A 19903-nucleotide genomic window follows, 5' to 3' on the forward strand; every position below is an offset into this window, starting at 1 on the left:
ACAGTCAGGTGAAGGCGAGATGCTGATGTAGCGAGTAGCAATTATCTGAGCAAGCATCTCATTAGCCATGGTGTTAAAAGAAGTTATAGTAAAAGATAGTGGAAGATACTGAAGCCACTCGGCAGGGGTAWGGCTATGATACTTGTTGTGAAACAGTGCGACAGCATTCAGACCCCTTAATCTCTGGATCTTCTTGTCAATGCTAGGAAAACAGACTCAGAACTGCATCTCTTATAGACTGTATTGTCTGCAACGGAGCACRAGCATCACACTTATCAGGAAGTGGAAGTGCTAAGGATTATTCTCGTCCATGTCAAAAATCTTTTTTTCCTCCAACTTTTCCATAAGTAGGTTCTGGTTCCACCAATAGGTTTTTCTTTGGAAAGAGCTTCCTCATTTCCAGTCAGAGAAGTGGAGAATCAGAAAAGCCTTAGTACATGATCTGTCTCATTCTCTTGGAACATCTAAGTTTCTTGCTAGATTTCTTTTTTCCTATTGTTGTTTTGACTGTTGCAAATGGTGTTTCTGGCTGCTTCTCTTGGGAGAATTTTCAAGTCTCAGAATTTTCATTTCAAGCAGCTTCCCTCTCTCCATACTCAGAGATTTAATGCACCCCAAACAGGGCAGTTAAGTGCCTGAATCAGAAGGGTCACACTATGCATGCTGTCACCAACAATGGATCTGCATCACCCTCTGGAAATGCCTCTCACTCCCACTGCAGAGACTATATACGGAGCTTAGGGCAACTGCATGTCTAAAGTAGGTGCCTGAAGTGCACAAAGTAACAAGTGTTAAATCTGGGCCCASGTTTCCACAGCATGAAACAGTGATTTCTAATTTTATCAGCAATGCACTGCTCTTCTGTTACAGCTACTTGGTTATTTCAGTCTTCATAAAGAAGTCTGCACCTTTCAAAACTTTTTAGTGATGTCGTTGTKRTTGGTAATGTGTGTGTATAGAGCTCTTCTGGTGACACGAGCAGAGAAATCCCCCAAATCTGCATGAGAGTTACAGAAATACCACAGTACAGAACTGCTGTACTTTCTGCAAGTCCCCTTCTATACATCAAGCCTCCCGTCAGTTCAGTCTATGCTGTTTAAAACTGTTTGGCAGCACTGAATTATGACATCATGGCAAATTTGGTGCCCTAGACCCAGTTCTGGAATTCTTATCCATGCTCAGAAAAAATAGTATCAAGAAAATTCAACAGAGCCTTGCCTGAGTGAACTGCAAAGTGGRAACTTGATGTAGACATGCCATTAATCAGCACTGTTGTCTCAAAGAAGAGAACATAACCCTTGTGTTGGAAGTCAGCAGGGAAATAACTAACATGAAGTGCACCGGTGAAGTAAGTGGGAGATTTCTGATCACCAGGAGGTGCAATAAAATCAATTTGCTGGAGCTAAAATCTTTCCTCGTTCACTTTAACTTAGAGATGAAGGTTCCCTTCCTCCTTGCAACCTCATTCTGACGTGTTTGCCCACCCCATGCTGCTACGCCCTGACTCCTCTGTCATGGAAGGCACCTGTATGCGTTGGGAGTTCAGCAAGATGCTCTGGAAGGTGATCGAAAAGGTAGCAGGCAGTGAGTTTTAGAGATGCACTCATTGGGCAAGGGTCCCCATGTTCTGGAGACAGAGCAATTGAAATCCTGTATGCTTTAATGGGAGGAGCAGGTGGAGGCAAAAAAGGATCAGTGATGGCTACATATGTTGCCAGTGTCCCTAAGGTTAAGGCTTACATCCTAAGGCTTCACAGCAGAAAGTACTTACATTTACTTCATGTTAAAACGAAGCAATCCTCTTTTTGCTGATACGGGACATTCTAGCTAATAACCTCCACAGAGATTATGTTACTCCAAACCTATCCTGGGATTTTAACGAGTCTGTTGTGAGTTTACTTTTCATTTCCAAAGTGAAGTATTGCAGGTTATTAGGCTGTACGTATAGYATTTACAACGGAGAGCCTCAAAGCAGGACAGCAATAGAAAAGCAATGTTTGGGGTTCAGAACAGACTGAGAAACAACTAGACCAACTGACTAAAAACAAGATGTTGACTCACTCTAGTAAACAATTTGCTAAAGGTTACTACTACTACTACTGCTACCAATTGTTTATAAACCACACAGAGCTCATCTGTACAAAAGTAAACTGCAGTTTTACCTCACATTCACCCTTCCTTCACTCCTGCATATTTGTTTCATCCACCTGTCAGGACTTGCCTCTTGGACAATAAACCACTTGGAGCAAAAACAGGTGCTTGCTGCATGCTTTTTCAACACACAATAGCAGGATACTTTGGTCTGCTTAGGATTGTGTACACTATTCCAATATATATAACATACATGGATCACTGGCCTTGTACAAAGTTTTCAATCTGACAGAGTTGACTGAAACTGATACTGTATTTTCTATGCACGGCTACTGTCAGTTGCTTTTTAATGACACTTAGGCACATTTTCAGTTGGTGCCAATTGGTAAAGCCTCAGGGCAGGGTTAGCTGTTGTCCCCTGAGAGTTTGGATAATTGCACCTTGCATAGAGAAGTGAACCTTTTCATTTAACTGCAAATACGTATGTCAAGAAGCCATTACACCTAGTAGTCTCAGTGCAATCCAGGCCTTGAACCTGAGTGGCACTGAGCTTTTGAACTTAGGAAGAGAATGCAGTCTATAAACTGACTTCAGTTTTTTCTACGCCATTGAAGCAAAGATTCACTCTCAGAAAGCACCTGCTATCTTGCTTTCAATTTCTAATGATTTATAATTCCCCTAACAAGGGATACACATAAAGGCCCTGACTGTTTAAATAAGGCCATACTTTATGCCTTACGTATGTACAGCAGATTTATCTTTCCAAAGTATGTCAGACTACTTTATAGCGCTTGCCTGTACTTGAGAGCTACAGCGATTGCAAATCAACAAATTTAAGCCTCCTTTTCCTTCATAGAAGTGGGATAAAACTTCAGGCAAATCGCTAAGTGCACTGTTAAGCCTCTAAGCTTTCATGGTATTGATTCTCACAGTAATGTTAATCCCCAAATCTGGTTGAAATTGCAGGAGTGTTCTCATGCTACATTATTTTCAGAACAACTGGATTTAGATGTGAACCTCAGATGCCATGTTCACCATTCCCTGAACTTGTGTGTCAAGGTTTTTGTTGACCTAGGAATTTTGGAAAGAGATCAGGAAAGGATTAAGTGGAACATTCCCTCAAAAGAAATTAGTGCTTCTTTGAAAAATTGGTATGAATATTTACCCTAAGGTAGGACAGGCTGTTCAGTACTTAGAGGCCTAAAAGCAATATTAGATGCCCTCAAGGAATAAACTTCCATAATAATAAGCCAGAACTATATGAGTTCTTATAACATTTCATTCACTTAAATATTTATGGAGCACTTGCTATTCTGAAAGAAATTAAAAAGTTAATTGTCATTCTACTTTTAAACAGCATGAGATGAATGCCCTTCCCGACTTCTCTAAGCAGGCAAATGATTTTTAGCACTTGATTTTAAAAGACGTTATGCACTTGTAACCTCATACTCTTCAGTGGTAACCAATACTGCTTAGAAGCATTCTTTTCAAACTGAGTTTAAATTCTTAACTAAACGAAAGGAAAACATCTGTAACACAGGAAGAACAACAGCTTCTATTAGATCTAATGAGAAAAAATACYAGAATTCTAAGCATTTGTGTACAGTACCTGAGGATCAGGATTAACAGCACTGATGTAACTGAGCAGCACAGAGGGAACTTCAGGAAGAAGCGCGTATGGCTGCTCTTGGAAGTGATTGGTCAGTTCTGTCCTCCACCAGATAACATCTGGAAGCCACGTATGGGATAGAAATGCAGAGATCTTCTGGTAAAAAGTAGATGTTTCTTGTAGACCTTCTTTAGTCTGTAACAAGTCAATGGTTAAAACCTGTCACTGATGGCCTCAATAGCTCCCTGTCCCATGCCATTTACCTGCAGCAGCTTTCTTCATTTCTTCTGTCCTAGGAAAACAATCTCAACCTCACAACTTGTGTGTCTCCCATGCAGGTGCACTTCAAATTCTCCAAGCCAAAACTCTAACTTAATACCTCTCTCAGCCTTCCAAACCATCAAACCCCACATTMATACAACCTTGTGTTCTCTAACCCCCAGAAAGTGCACTCTTCACATGTTCCTGGTATTACCCTGCCAAGTCTCTCATCGCAGATCCAAAATCTGTCCTGATACTGACTGAGCTCCTTGACAGTAGATGCTGTCTGCAACAGTAGCTCATCAGCTGACTGTGTGGAAGTGATTAACCCATGACTGCCTCCATGTAGACTTAACTCAAAGAAAATCTCCATTGGTAAAGACCACTGGGGAGATTAGCAGCATTGCCTTTTCACCAATTCACTTGAAACACTCAGATTGCTAAGATACAGAACTTCATCACAGAAGACAGTTGGAGAGTTAACAGTAATGTTCAATTGGTTACAAAATGCTGGTATAAAATAACTGGCTCACGACATCCATCAGCTCACATGAATTACTCTGAAGCAGTTTGCATAGCACAGTTTCATGACCTACATATTAAGGTAAGGAAGGAAGAAGTGGCCATTGTTAAAGTACAGTTGGGATGGATAGGGAAAGTGCAGCATGTACAGCCAAGTTTTTGCACTGTAGATGTCATCTGGATGCCCAAAAAATCCTGCCTAGCAGATGGCCTGAGCCAGTAATTTTAATCACCATTCTTCTACCAAAGGTAATTCTTTTGGGTCAAAGGATATCCCATTTGTTCTGTAGCCTTGTGGAATGTGTCTCCTGAATACATCTTTTATGAAGGTGCAGTCCCTGTAATTATGAACAGACCTGACTTCTCATAAACCAAGAGGAAAAAAGAGAAAATACCATAAACAGGACCATAAATCAGCCTAATACAATATAACGTCAATTTACTAAAGGTTTCACAGGGATATTTTACATAATTGAATAGCTTTATCAATCTCTGAATTTTTAAGGTTGTTATTGAGTACTGCATGATGATGCTAAAATACAGCTTTCCATTGTTTAGCCTCCACTCTAAGCTCCCTGTTATTCCATATTAGTAGGACTTTCAGATTACAAGATCAGTTAATTCAATGAGCCTTAACTAGAAATTAACAAAATGGACAATTATACAAAGCATCTTCTCCAAAACATCTATTATTGCCCCTGGAAAGTAAAGCTCGAATAGCAGAAGCCTCTAAAAACCCCCAAATCCTATGACAGAGATCACCAGTTGTTTCAAACCACCACAGAACTGTTAAGCGACCAAAGCGTGCAGAAAAGAACCATGCCGCCCTGTTCAATGTTAGTCTGCCTAACTGGGAATGCTGAGCAGATTCTTAGAAAGCACACTCCATACAAATCTAATTCCCACCAGATATGCTTGTAAATTAAGCTTGTTTATCAGCATGCAAAAACTACAAGAGGTGCATGCACGGACATTTGTTCTGACAACAGCTCAAGAAAGCAAAGCCACGTAGGCATGTTTAAATTTGTCTCATTTTAATCAGTTGTCTGGAGGGAGGGCAGAAATAAAAAGCCAAAATGAAAACCCAAAAAACTGACAATAATGGGAAAAAACATTGTGGAGCAGCTTGATTTATATGAATAGATGTCATCATGGTTGAATGAGCCAAAACTCAACTTGCTCGAGGACAGGAGCTCTTTCCTTGAGAAACTATTATTATATTTATATTCGTAAACCATTAGACCTTGGGTTGGAGAAATAAAATACGACAAATAATAGAAGACACAGAGCTGACAGTAAAATGGCTAGTAAATAAAATATTGATGTTTTTGAAGACTAGAATRTAGCTCAGCCCCAGTTACTAGTAACTGGAAATCACCAACAGCCTATGGCTACATGAAGTAAGCAGGTTGTCTTGGTCCATTTCTCAGTGATGGTCTGCACCCCACCATCATTAGAGCTTCGGCACTACAGCCAGCAACAAGCCACAGCAGTAAACAGTCCAAAAGCCAGTAACGATGATAAATACACCCAGGATGTTCAAACACATAAGCTTTGGGAAAGGTCAGTGGGACAAGCTGAGGAAAGTGAAACCTTGCCCCAGTGATACAGATAYGTCCTTAGACTCTTAGACTAGCAATCCAACACCTGCTTAAGAATTATATTCATATTATTATTAAAAAAAAGTCATTGCAGGGCTCCATGGACAGCTGCCATTTTGTTCCTATCACAAGACACACATAGAAAAATGGGCATTTCCCCCCTGCCATCAAGCAGGCACTAACTTGTACCTAATACGTTGCACAATCAGTATGTATCCATCTGTGACACTAAAAACAAACTCTGTACTCTTCACATTAAGACTATTAAAAGCCAGCTTGTTATCATGCTACTGGTTACTGTTTATACTACTTAGTGTGTCTTCTTATATCTCATCTAAAAAAACATAACTAAYATTTTTGTACGTTCTTATAGCCAATAGCTGCAACAAGAGCTCCTAGAACCCCAAGTATTTTTCCTGATACTCATATTTTGGAGCTAAGCCCTGGTAATTGATTCTCATTATGCCAATACRAGACAACTAGAACAGGAATTGTTAAATCCTGCAACAGAAGAATATTGTTAATCGATTCAACCACTACATATTGTACATCAGCACTATACCAAGAGACTTGAGTATGAAAAGTAAAATCTATCAAATTTCTCTACAACAACAGCTGAAGCTGCTCAAGGGGAAGAATGGGGAGACAGGACTAGATGCTGTTGTTTTTCTTGTCCCTGCTGTGGCTGACATTTCTGAAGGACTTGTGGTTCCCATCAGCTTAGGTCTCTGAAGAGAAGAGAGTAGCACCTTTACAGATACCACAAGTAGAAACAATAAAAGTAATTGTTATTGCAAAGACATATGATAGGGCCACTAATGAGAGGAAACCWGTTATACATAGTCTTGCTTTAAAGAACACTGTCCAAATGTCTTGCRTGTTCACCGCAGTGCGTATTAAATGAACTTGACAGCAATGTCAGTGTCAGTAAATGGATCAGTAGAATGCCATCAAAATTTACACRTAGACTGGAAGCTCTGTAAGGCATGTTCTGCCAACCTTCCCAGCTCCAACCAAATGTTAGAGCAGCCTGAGCCTGTAGCTTGAAATATTCATTCAATTACATGACACCAGATACCTATTTAAAGCATAWTCAACACTCAATTTTGACGCTTTGGCCAGCGCTTCAGCTGAAATTACTAGACAGCAACAAGGCAAACGTGCAGAAGACAGGTCAGTCTCTGTTCTTCCATTTTCTTTGTGCCACAGAAAATACCTTGAATCCAGGTGCCTGAGAGAGAAATCGCTATTAAGCCCYTGGCCAGTCTAGCAGGCTGATGAGTCTCATTAGCCCTGCTGCTTCAGGTCCACAGGTGCCCAGACACTAGCAGAAATGTTGCTTATTGTGTGTGTGTGTGTGTTTTTTTTTTCCCAAGTGTTTTAATCATTACATTTGTTGCTAGCATCAATCATTTACTTGCAGGAGCAGTGGAGCCACAGCTGTCACATTTTAGGCTTTATGATACATCACGGGAAATTTAATCTTTACTGCTCACAGACAGGCAGCTGCAGATGAAGAATGCTTGCTGCAGTTGAACAGGGGAAGCCTGTGTTTTTAAATCATGTTTATGCTTCCTCTTCCATTTAAATTTCACGTGATGATGTGTCCAGCAGGTGTGAATTAGGATACCTGGGGACCACCCTACAATCACCTGCTACTAGGTCCAATAAGGTCTTTTCAGCATAGAAGAAATGCCAAGAGTTATCGTATCTATCAAATCTCATTCCTGTTCAYATTACCAGACAGTAAATAAGGATGTAAACACAGTGCAGTTGTCAGGGTGAGCTAGTCAAACAGTTTCAGGAGTAGAAAATCCCTTACAAGCTCACGAAAGCCACAAGTGCCACTTGAACCACCTGAGAGCAACTCACCAGGCCTTACAGAGCACAGGGACACAGTGTGTCAGTAGAAGTTATTCAAAAACAGGATGATTACTCAAGCAAGTGATCCAAAGATCTCAGGTACATAAGGATCACAGTACACAAGGTTCCTCAGATATACCCGGGTACATTTTCCAGGAAGTGAGCTATACTACATGTTTGTTTCTATAGGTATCTATAGCAGCCAAGGATAGTCAGTCTCAGGATAATACCTAACAAGCTGTCTTCGAAAAGGAAAACTGAACAGATGCTCAGAGTATAACCTGCTCAGATTAGTTCTCCTGAAAGACAGGACTAACAAACAGGGCCCAGAGCTGCTATTTCATAGTTCTGCTGTTTCCAGGACACAAGCTAGAATCATGCCCARCATTACAGAGTGCTACCTGCATGTGCTAGATGAGGACATTTCAGCTCGGTGCTTTATTGCACAGCACAAACTCAGTAGTCTACCAGCTCTGAGGGAAAGTCTCAGGTCCCATCTGTGGGTCTTGACTCTTGGGAGCTGAATAGCAAGACAATGTTCCGTCTCCTAGGCCACACTCTTCACATGGTTAAAATATAAAAGCAAAAACATAATGCATGTCAAGGACACGCTTCCAGTCAAATTTCTGCATTGTTCCCACAATGTTCATCTTTCTGTTCCCACAGTCCTGGGCTGCTCCCCCATTACAGCGGCATGAGTGCCACTCTATCCTGCTTCACTGAAGTTTGAGCTTGAATTGGTATATTCAAGCCTGGTCTTTAGTATGTAAGAGTAGTACATACCCTGGCAGCTCTACATTACTAACAAGTCTAAGTGCTGCTACTCACTTTAATCTTCCAGATCTTGGTGCCGTTCTGGGCTGGAGATTCATCTGTTGGTATTAGGCAAGCATATAAGGCCAAGCCATTCTCTTGCCAGGCCTGTTGCAGTCCTACCACCTGAAATGGAGCTTTGGTCTCACTTTTCATTTTCACAGAAGGCACCTGTAAATCCATTTAAACATAATTTCATTTTTTAGACAGCTATATTTAGAGACTGAAAATAACCCTTCATCTCACTTTGTTGCTTTTGAGTAGAGATACACAATGTACAATAATCCAGGCAGTACTCTAGCTTGATTAGTGGATTAGCTATGGTTCAGCCAGTYGAAACTCAATAAAGATCAAATTAAATAGGAATAACATGTAGGTTTTGGTAAGTCATAGGATTTATTTTCTCAGTGAGGACTCTCCTAACTTGCAAGCTCTGAATTCAGTCAACTATGTGAAAGCAAGAGGTTACATCAGTTCCCTAGTCTAGGAAGAAATAAAAACGGAGTCCCTGTCAACACCACACTGCTTGTTCTTACCAAAGTGGTACAGTGTGCTGCCTTTAATAATGATAATGAGATCAATACAATCCCCATTCAAAATCAATGCTAAATGGTTATGCCATTCTAAGGAGCTAGTACAGATTTCTTTAACTGCCTTCATCCTCCCCATCAGTGATCACTAATATCTAAAACTCCATCAGTCCCTATCCAGTGACTCCACCTTTTAGTTAGATTGAGGTGGTTTCTTTTTGACAGATCTTATTTTCGTGTGCATGARTGGGAGACAAGCATTGCATTTTCCAATATACAGATTTGATCCCAAATAAGAAGGATAAGAAGTGACTTCTGCCAACTCCAAGATGAATATTAGGCATTGTTTATCAGAAATATCAGGTTAGCTCTAGAGACAGGGTTTCAGATGCTCACTCACTAGCTCAAAGCTCAAAGTCAGGCTGAAATATGATGTATTCTAGTATAGAGAACACATGAGAAACCCCATTACTGTGTAGAAAAGAGAAAGGAGAGATACCTGAAACAGACTGGGAAGGCACTGTAGTGCTGAAAAACAATCTGAGATTTGGACAGCAAGTGAAAGAGGGGAGAGGGCTATGGGAAAATAAAGACACAGTTAACTAGTGAAGCCATGAGAAAGGAACAGCAGCCATGGGAGGTGAGGCTCTCTGAATCAGATCACATTATATGAAAATAAAAGACAGGCAAATTTGAATTACAGGACTATGATTTCTTCCCAGGGTTCTAGTGAACTTACAAACCACTTAAGCTTTGTTCTCTAGATGGATTTACAGCCTTGCTATTTATTGTATATATAAAACAAAACTATTTACAGTGAAACAAATGCTTTTAAAAATACATTCTCAATACAAGCCTTGAGTGCATTTTCAAATTGTTTTATAGGTCAGATGTATCACTGAAAAGCAGCACTAAAAAGTCCTTGACTGCTGTGATCACTGCTTTCATAAGGGAATTTCTGTAGCAGCTCTGCCACTGGGGAATGCTTACATTTGGAGGATCATGTTCTCAGCTGATATAAATGAGTATCTCTAACATACACAAAGTTAGGTTGATTTACAAGCCAGAAACCAGTGAATCTGTGCAGTTACACAGATTTAAACTGGATGAGAACTTGGTCTGACATGGCTCAACTTTTCAACTGTGTTTGTTTGTTTTTAAAAAGAAATGCAGGYCTTTTTTGTCATTGCTATCCAACAGCTGTGAGGCGACCTGTTTGTGCCTGATGGAAACTGGAATGAAATACAACAGTTCATTTCAAAGTCCATCACAACATTTGGCCCTGCAGCCTCAGTAGAGTGACATGGAGCCCTGGAAGCTGAGATGTCCTTTCAGCCTCGGAGAAAGCTGCTTCGAGTTCAGGCTTTTTAGTGGGAATAACTCAAGAGAAGAAAGCTCRAAAAAGCCTATGAGCTACTTTCTGAATGGAGGATTCAGACTCTGAGGCTSTTCTACTGACAATTTTCATTAGCATTGAACTAATATTAAAGCATGTTAGCAATATTTTAATGAAAGTGTGAATACCATTATTAATACTGTTTAAGTGGAGTTTAAGTGATTTAAAAGGCTTGTGCAGGCTGTCTGCACAGGATGAGAGTTTTCTTGAGTGCACAGATTGGTATGTTGATGTCTGTAACGAAAGAAAAAAATAAGGCCAACATGTGAGTGGGAAAAAAAAGAAAAAGACATTGCTTGCTTGCCCTCAGGAGAAGACTAACATGAGATGAATGGGAAGAGTGAGGAAAAGTGGATCTCTTTAGAGGAGAAAGAAATGTGACCCAAAGGACAATTAAGATTAAACAGACCACCACTTGTTTATACCCCTCTTTGACTATTTGAAAGGATCTACTATTAATCAGACCAAGTGGTAAGAAACAGGCACTTGTCTACATTCACTTCTTTTGCAGAAGACAAGTATAATACTCAGCCCTCCATTTTCAATCAATTCTGGTTACTTCAAGTCTGTCCCGTTGATTTCTGTTTTCTGTGTCATATTCTCTGTAAACTACAGGCATGTTACAGCATCCACTGAAATCAGTATGACTTTCATTTACTGATTTCAAGCCAAGTTAGGAAATAACTTCTCTTTTGTTTAGCTCACTGCTTTATATCTTTTGAAAGAAGGATTTCTGTAATGATTACATATTCACTAGAGGGCAAAATACACCTTTAGTAATGCACCACCTCTTGCACACTGTCACCGCCTGTACTCACCAGAGAAAGAAGCCATGCCACAAGGGCCTGGTAGATGTTGGCTGCCGTCAGCACCGTGTTAAGCACTTGCCCACTGTATTGATCTGCAGCTACCTGGCCACAACTAGACAGCCAAATTGTCATAAGCAGCATCTCATTTCTCATACAGTCTGGTCTAGGCAATGTATCAATATCTGGCAAATAAGAAGCTTCCTGTCAAAAAAAAAGAGAGAGAGAGAGAGAGAGAGAGAGAGAGAGAAAAGGAGGAAAATTAAAGTCATTGCGATTACTGGAACTGTATTCATCATCATGAATGAACTGCATTCATTGCCATCACAGGAGGGGCGATTAGGATGTAGCAAGCATTTATCAAAGAGGGATCACGAGCCCATATATTGCCTATGCCACAAAACCTGGGTCACTATTTCACTAACATGTTCTAGAGCACTTCAAGCTTTTCTTGGAGAGACATTGCCTGGGTCTTTCCTTACTCTGATACTGCTTAGCAAACGAAAGGTTACATGGTCACAGCTAGAAATAGTATTATCCAACTCATTTCGTATTCTGTATTAAGTTTAGTGTTAACTTTTTAATAGGTGAAATGCCTTTGAAACAAGCCCGATAAAAGTGTCAAAACATTCAGTATCTTCTACTTCATCTAACTTACCTCATTTTTAGATGACGATACATTTTTAGGTGAACTCATCTCCCTTTTCATTACTTTAGTATTGATACTTGGTCTATAAGGGTACAAATCCCTCTACTTTAAAAGACCTGTTCTTTAAAGAAAAAAACTCAAGCTTGGGTTGCRGAATTACAGTTCACAGAATCTCTTTCGTCCTTCCAAAGAGGAGATGGCTCAAGCTGTAATCAGTAGCTGGTTTACTGTTCCTATCTACATTCAGTCTGCTGCCCCTGACAYTTCTTTTGTAAAACAGGAAGGTAGATAGTCCATAAAAATCACAAAGTTTTTCTAGCATTGCTAAAAGACAGTATTGCATCCCAACAGTTATGACCCTTTAATAAGGCCCCCAAGACCCCCACTRCATCCTGAACGCATATATATTCTACTGACCTAGACATGCATTCGCTTTGCAAATAGCTGCAGCTGCTTATGGTGTTACAGTTTCCCCACTACTTATTACAGCAGCAGCTGAAGGTTATGCTCCCCACTGCAGAACCCAAGTAGAATATGACTGTCTTTCCTGTACGTGCCAATGTAGTCAGCCAACAGACTGAACTATTAGTTAAAATGAGCAGAATCAGTCTGAAYTTACCTCTTATTGTAGGAGACTAGAGAGCACCTCCTTCCTTGAGCAGAGCTGTGTGAACACAGTAGGGACACAATGGGAGCAGGAGGGTGTCCAGGAGCAGCTGGGCAGTTGTTTTCAGCTGCTCCAGGTAGCCCTTAATGAGGATGTCTGTCCTTGCCCTTACACTGAATTAACCTTAATTTAATTTACCTGAATTTACTTTGGAAGCAAAGTAAGCTAAATCCAATTAAAGCCACTTTAATTCTGAATTAAAATGTCCACAAAGGTGTTTAATAATTAATCCACYTTACAAGCTAATGTAGCCTGACTTTCCTGCCTGTCCTGAAAATATACAAGTTTTAAAAGTTTTCCAAAAAAGACATTAATAAAAAAGCCACAAGCAGGTCTACTGTGCTGTACAGTGTTTTGATAAYGAGACACTGTCATAGAAAGCAGTAGTGCCTACCAGTACTAAATAAAACTACAATCAGTAATAAGGGAAAAACATTCATGCCGAAGTTTCTGATGCTGCAGATCCACGTTGCTACTGTTACTGTAATCCTGGGGAGCTAACAGAACTGATCAGGGCTTTGATACTACCACCATAATTCTCAGAGGAAACGGCCTAAAAAGAATACTGGGGACTTTTTAGGAAAAGATGGTCTGCTTCTACATCCTGTATTGGYAAAACATTACTTCCTTCCTCTCTCACCAAGAGGGGAGTAGTGAGATCCATTACAGGAGATAACTCACAAGCAAAAGACTAAACCAGTATCTACTGCTGCTTAAGCAGGAAAAACTCCAACTGTTCCAGGCCTGCTTGGCTCAGCAGCAGAGGAAGGTTCAATGTGTTTTCTGATCAAGACCAGTTAACAGTTTTGCCTCTTCATTTATTTAGGTTCTCCCTGAGAAGGAATGAGATTTTGAACRAGGTTAATCTTTCCCTCTCCTCCCTCAGTCAAATCCCTTAATCCAACAAGGATCCAGTGGTAAAAACTTAACTAGCTGCAAAAGTATTAAAGCTAATGAAAAAAAAGAGCTAATTCTATTTAATTCTGAGCAAGAATACGTGAAGTTTGCTACATTCAGTGCTTTCTTAGTATGCCTTCACCCAGAGTTGTCCAGCTGACCCTAGCCCAAGAGAGTCCACTTTGCCTAAATTTTACATCAGCTTTTATTTGAAACAATATTCAATTATAAAAAGACAAAAATGACTTAAACCATGGGCTATTTTTGGTTGCTTGAACTGTGTTGTCAATCATAGACAGGCTTGCTGTTGGTGGCAGTCAAGTGCCAACAGTTATCATAAAGCAAATAAGATAAAATTTCCTATTTTCAAAGTGCTTGCTATTTTATTTTGCAACCTCTTACAATATTGCAGTTTACCACCCTTCAGCTTGATTTTCYAAGCACCCCTCCGCCCCCAGCTCTGACCATCTATCACCACCGAGCATAATTACATTGCAAGTAGAAGCACTAGTCACATCAAGCAGCCACAGAACAGCATGAGTCTATAGTTTATGTAAAAATTAAACAACTTTCTCACTCCAAATCCACACCAAAAAGAAATGAGCAAAAAGCAATTGCAAAACAGTTTAAGGATACCCATATCTTTTACCCTTCAGCAACAGCAGTACTGAAATTACATACATGGAGGCACAGACCCAAAAGAAAGAACTATTCATAAAGAATTTGCAATTAGAAGGAATATGTATGGACAGCCACTAAAGAAGTGCTATTTTGTCTTGATTTATTTTTTTAAGAGCTGTTTATAATCACAGCAAGCTGAAACTGAGAGGATATAAGTTTGTCAGCCAAGATTAATGTTATTTTGTTTCTAATCAAATGGGTCTAATTGGTTAAACGATGCTTTTGTTGATGGTTTTTGAAAAGGCTAGCTGGCATCACCCTACAGCTCCTTTCAGTGAGCCTGCATATYGGACTGGACAGACAGCTCTGTTGTCCCAATACTCAGAAACATTCTCCAAGCTGTGAGAGGCTGGAAGGACACAGCAGCAGAACAGTGCGGGAGCCCGAGAGGGCCAGCCAAGAACTCCGTTGCTGGTTACCAGCTAGGTACAAGGCCGACAGCAAGTGAAAGTGGTTGCCATCTAATTGCTGTTTGGAAAACGTGTTACATTGCATGCTTAGGAAGTTCTTTTCACCACAAAGATCTAAGAAAGAAGTTAGTATTTCTCAGCAGAAGTAGCTCAGTCAGTCTGAGGGCATCTCCCATTGGACAGGAAGGTCTGGAAAAAGCCATCTTTTATAGATAGCATCTCTCCTTTGCAGCTAAGTAAAGCTTCAGCATTTTACATACAGAACCTTCTTCAGCAGTTAACTGATGCTAATGTTGAAGCCAGGCATCACAGTCAATTAAAGATAATCTCTGCTGAGCAGATCCCCTAGCAGGAAGAACCAAACAAAAGCATGCACTACATTTAAAATGAGAAGAAGTTAAACTTGCACATTCTCCCCYTTCTTTATGACAGGGGAGGGGGAAGGGGAGGGATAGGAAGAATCTTGCTCTCATTGGCTGGAGGATTAATCAAAATAATTGTTTTCAGCCATGTCTAAATTTATCCTTCTATGTCATCTGCCCCCTAGCTTGGATTGCACAGATTTAAGAGGCAATCCCTGATGAACAGCAAATTACTGACTGCTGAAATCTTCTGCCAAATGATGCATCTGYTGTATGTTTCTAAATGTGAACTGATTTCTAGGTACTTTAGTGGCTCTAGCTAATTCCTGCAATGAAAATTCTATACTCCTTATGCTGAAATAGCTCTAGTATTGCATGTTCATGCTTTACTGTAGACAGAGCTCATCGCAGAAAAAGAAAATGCAACCACACTGAAGATCAGGTCATGCATTTGTTTTAAATGCAGACTGAACATTGCTAATGTAGGGCAGTAGATAGTTAGGATGCATTTAACATTTCTGTCCATCTCTCCAATGCRAAGCAGATAACACTCTTTTATGGCTTCTAAAAATTCTTGCATTAGATGAAGACATATTGGAAATGTCAAGTGTTTGTTCTTTTTCATTCTTTAGGGAAGGAAAAATGATGACAATACCATCTGTTAGACAATTTGAATTCCACATTAAATTGTGGAATAAACCCTGAAACCGTTCAAAGAACTGCTTTATCATTGCAAAATGGGAGCAACGGACAAGAATGGAGAAAGTATCTGCATTTCCTGTATGCAACTGGCAGAACATACTGTAATTAGGAAGGCAACATTTAATAACAAAAAGAAGAGTATGATTGATGTTAATGGTCTGAATGGTCTTCCTGTTAATTCATTTTTGTACTAAATTCATTCTCTATAGCATAAAAGCACAAGTGTTTTTTCTGAATATCAAACATGCTGAGGTTACTGATCTGAAAAATATGATGGTAGTAGGATTGTACTGCAATTTTCTGACCTGAACTGAGCTTCAGATTGCTAAAATGGAGGAGAGATATGAGCCTCCAAAACAGATGATTTTAAACACTGACAAAATAAGATTGCAGGAATTCAAAGAGCTGCATAATGAAAGCATTATTTGTTATGATRTCTGCAGTTCTCTGATCAGTTAGGGCAATGCACATCATGTGAGGTTATGTTAAAAATAATAAAAATTAAGAAAATATCTTTGCCAAAAGTATCTTCTGTTCAGGACACTTAGGCTTAGTCTTGAGCATGAAATACACAATCGCTCCTAATTCAGAAGGAACTACCTTTCCACCTCTGTCAGCATGAAGGTGCTAAAGCTAGCCAGCATCTCTGCTGGACCATAAAGGTGGCAAGTATAAAAGAGAAATATCAGCTCATCACCAGAAATTATTGAGTATGGGAGCAGAGTTCAGAAATGACACATAGAAAGTAACTGACCTTTGCCTGGCACAAGAACCAAGCAGAGCAAAATTCACTTTGTGTATCTTTTTATGTTGCTGCCCGTTGAGTGTGGTCAACCCCAAGTACAATTTAAAGAAGCTTTATTGCTTCTACAACACCTGCAGAGAGTTAATGATAGCTAGGACCAGTTAAATTTCCAGCTCAGGACACATGAACATTACACAGAAGTCCGTGTTCATCCAATTCAAACCATAATCCTTCTCCACACAAATGAAGAAAACAAAGGAATGGTATGTAGAATGAACTACACTGGTTGTAGGCCACTTCTGGATTAGCCTACATTAAGGGAATTCGCAACTACTTCACTAAAGTTAATGGTTTATCTGTGCTATGTAATAAATATATAACCCCTCTGGCATGGAAGTSAGAAATCTGTCCCAAAGAATATGCTAAGAAAGAGATACCATGCCATCAGTTGCGTGCAGAAAGGTATATTTGGCCCAAAATTCAAGATACATTTATTCTGCTATCTGCAGCGAAGAAGACAACTCAAAAGCATCGCCCACTTGCTGCTAARCCAAGAGAGCCTTGTATCTTAGAGTGAGCTTCCTGTCCTAACCTGCTCGTTTCTGTCTGTGTTGACCACAACTTTTCTTGATAGTGCTCCTCCTGTGAGTACACAGCACTCTCCTTGCCTTGCTGTCTCTCCTGTGTATGGTTTATCTGTATATGTGTGTCTCACTGTGATCTCCTGCCATATCCTGGGTCTAGAAATATTAATGCCATTAGTCTTACACAATCAGTTATGTCCTTTTTCACACAACTTATTTCTAGTCAGTCTGTGAGAYCACTAGACCAGAATACTATGAATATCTATGAGGAAGCAGTGATGGACAAGCACAGTTAAATCTACGGTGACTTCCATGACAGAATTGCTCTTAAATTACTTCTTTGGAACGTAGGAAAGACATACAGTTGTAACACGTTAACTAACCCAAAATGTTTGAAAACGGAATTTTCACCCAAATTCTGACACGAAAAATTGTGTCAGTTAAGCCATTTGGCACTAAGTCTGAGTGCAGCTGAAAAACATTCAAATAACTGCTGCAAATAATTGGTAACAAATAGCTGTTCTACATACAATTTCATCTTTATTTGCTGAGGAGGGGGCAAATTTTCTGACAAAGGCTCAACTTCTCAGAAAAACAAAGAACTGCTCTGAAAATTGCACTGCACTAAAATTTAAATCAAAGTGTCACTAAATTCCATTTGATTTTGTTTGCTTTCTGAGACATAATCATTACAAATGAGAAGTGCCTTTTCCATGATTGGTGTTTACACTACAGTAACACCTAGAGAGGCTTAGAGCAGTTCAGAACCTCRTTGTGTTGGTGTTATAAGCACATGTAACACAAAGTTCCTGCTCTAATGAGCTTATACTCTTGGTTAATGAGAAGCAGCTGAAGTAAGTAAAAGAAGTTAAATTACTTGCGAATCAGGAACCTGTGCCTTAGTCCTGGCTCGGAAATGGATTATTTCTGTGAAACTCAATCTCCATGAAGGTRTAGAGTGAGGATAGTACTTCCTTATCTTAGTCCCTATCTAGCTGGATTAATTATCAGAAGCCTGTAAAACACTCTGAAGAGTAATTGTYGAGATTACCAAGAAACCTTCAAAAATGCATCTCTATTCCCTTTCTTTACATCCTAAAACACTATCATGTCCTCTATAATGCAAACAGTAGTAACTGTTATCTTCCATAGCACAGTTCTTTAATTAATTTCAAATTGCCTCACAAATAAAATCCATATCCTGCATTCCAGGCCCAAACAGGGAAAGAAATTGTACATGATTACTCTAAAGTGCTGTGACAGAGCAAGGAATTGGTCCCAAGTCATCTAAGCACTAGGCTACTATCTGACACTTGGTCTAAGCTGGCTTTACTCCTGAAATGGCTCTAGTTTGATACTCCAAGAGATTCACCAACTCAGTAAGTTAGGTAAAGCCTTATTTTTTCTAGTTTTAAATCTATTTATCTTTGAATGCTTTTTCCCCTGCTGCTCTATGGAAATCCCACAGGAAAAAAAAGGGGGGGGGGTATATTGACCAGCTACGCTCTCTCCTTCAAGTCCTTACACAGGTCCTGTTGTTGCAGTGTGTAACTCACTGTGGCCACTTCCAGGGGCTAAGCCCCTGATTTTGGCAATACTTCAATCTCCAAAAGAAACAGACACACAGAGAGGCTGTATCACACCCAAACTCAGAGTGAGCAAAACCACCCTGCACTGGGAGCATGGTAACAGGTTCCGCTTTGGAATATTTGCAGGGTGTGGTGCAGCATCCTAAAGGTACAAGCTTGATTGCTGAAAGCACCGCAGCTGCTTTATCACAAAATTTTACCACAGCTCAAGCAGCCTGCTAAGCCAACTATCAGCTTCCAGTTTAGAAATGGACTAGGTCTAGCTAGTCAGAGTATGAGCTCTGTAATCTTGTGTCCAGCTGCAAAATACTGWGTAGGTAAACTCTGACACCTGTGAATTCTCCAGGGCAGGAAAGATGGCTTATCTACCATTTTGAGAAAGAGTAGGTGCTTACAATCTCCACAGATGCTTGTGGGAACTCCAGGTGCTTGGCTTTACACTTTTAAAATAAAATTAACTGCAGGATTCTTCTACTTTGCAAACTCTGATAGAGCCTCAAATTCCATTCATTAGTCCTGCCAGTAAAAACATTTCTATAATTATTATTTGTGTAATGTGTTTACAAGTTGTGACCGAGCTCATCCTCAATGCATTAAGATTTATGTGGAACTGTAGTCCAACCTAAGTCATAATGCCAAACAAGAAGGCATGAAAAAAACTAGGAATACAGTTTAGACTACACAGCTGCTTTAACTACACAGCTGCTTTAACAGTAGTGTGTCAGACATGCTCCTTGCAGGACACATTTTACTTCTTGCAAAAACAGAAGGCCAGAATCAGCTTCTTTTCTTTTACAAATAGCATCACTGGTCACAGCTGTGAGGTAAGGACAGGAGTTGTGAATTGTATCCTGATCCCAAAGAGATGTATGGCAGAAAGTATTTCTCTGTATGAGTAAACATGACTGACACCCATTCACGTTTAGTGCATGCAAAGGCACTGCAAATTTACAGTAGCTATTACTGCTGCCAGCAAACACAGGTCTTGTCAAAGAGCAACTACCCTCAGAGACACAGGGTACAGAAATAGCTTTCTCTCCTGCCCCCTTCAAAATGAGAAATTAAGTTTAGCCAATGGACATTTTATTTTATTGTCTTATTATTTACATTTTATATTATCTTACT

The 19903-nt window shown here is 39.9% G+C and overlaps 1 protein-coding gene across 1 annotated transcript in view; it reads right to left on the reverse strand.

The window, feature by feature from the left end:
- The window catches only part of DNAAF8 (dynein axonemal assembly factor 8), a 100954-nt gene that overhangs the window by 58346 nt on the left and 22705 nt on the right, over positions 1–19903 (reverse strand). Inside the window, exons 11-13 of the mRNA XM_085313746.1 lie at positions 11505–11696; positions 8776–8931; positions 3701–3895 (exon numbers count right to left, since the gene is read on the reverse strand). Of these exons, the coding sequence (XP_085169872.1) occupies positions 3701–3895; positions 8776–8931; positions 11505–11696 (543 nt within the window). The remainder of the gene's footprint in view (positions 1–3700; positions 3896–8775; positions 8932–11504; positions 11697–19903) is intronic.

The sequence above is a fragment of the Rhea americana genome, unplaced genomic scaffold (assembly GCF_003343005.1).
Source record: "Rhea americana isolate MKP2758 unplaced genomic scaffold, rheAme1 scaffold_394, whole genome shotgun sequence".
In the NCBI taxonomy this organism is placed as follows: Eukaryota; Metazoa; Chordata; class Aves; order Rheiformes; family Rheidae; genus Rhea; species Rhea americana.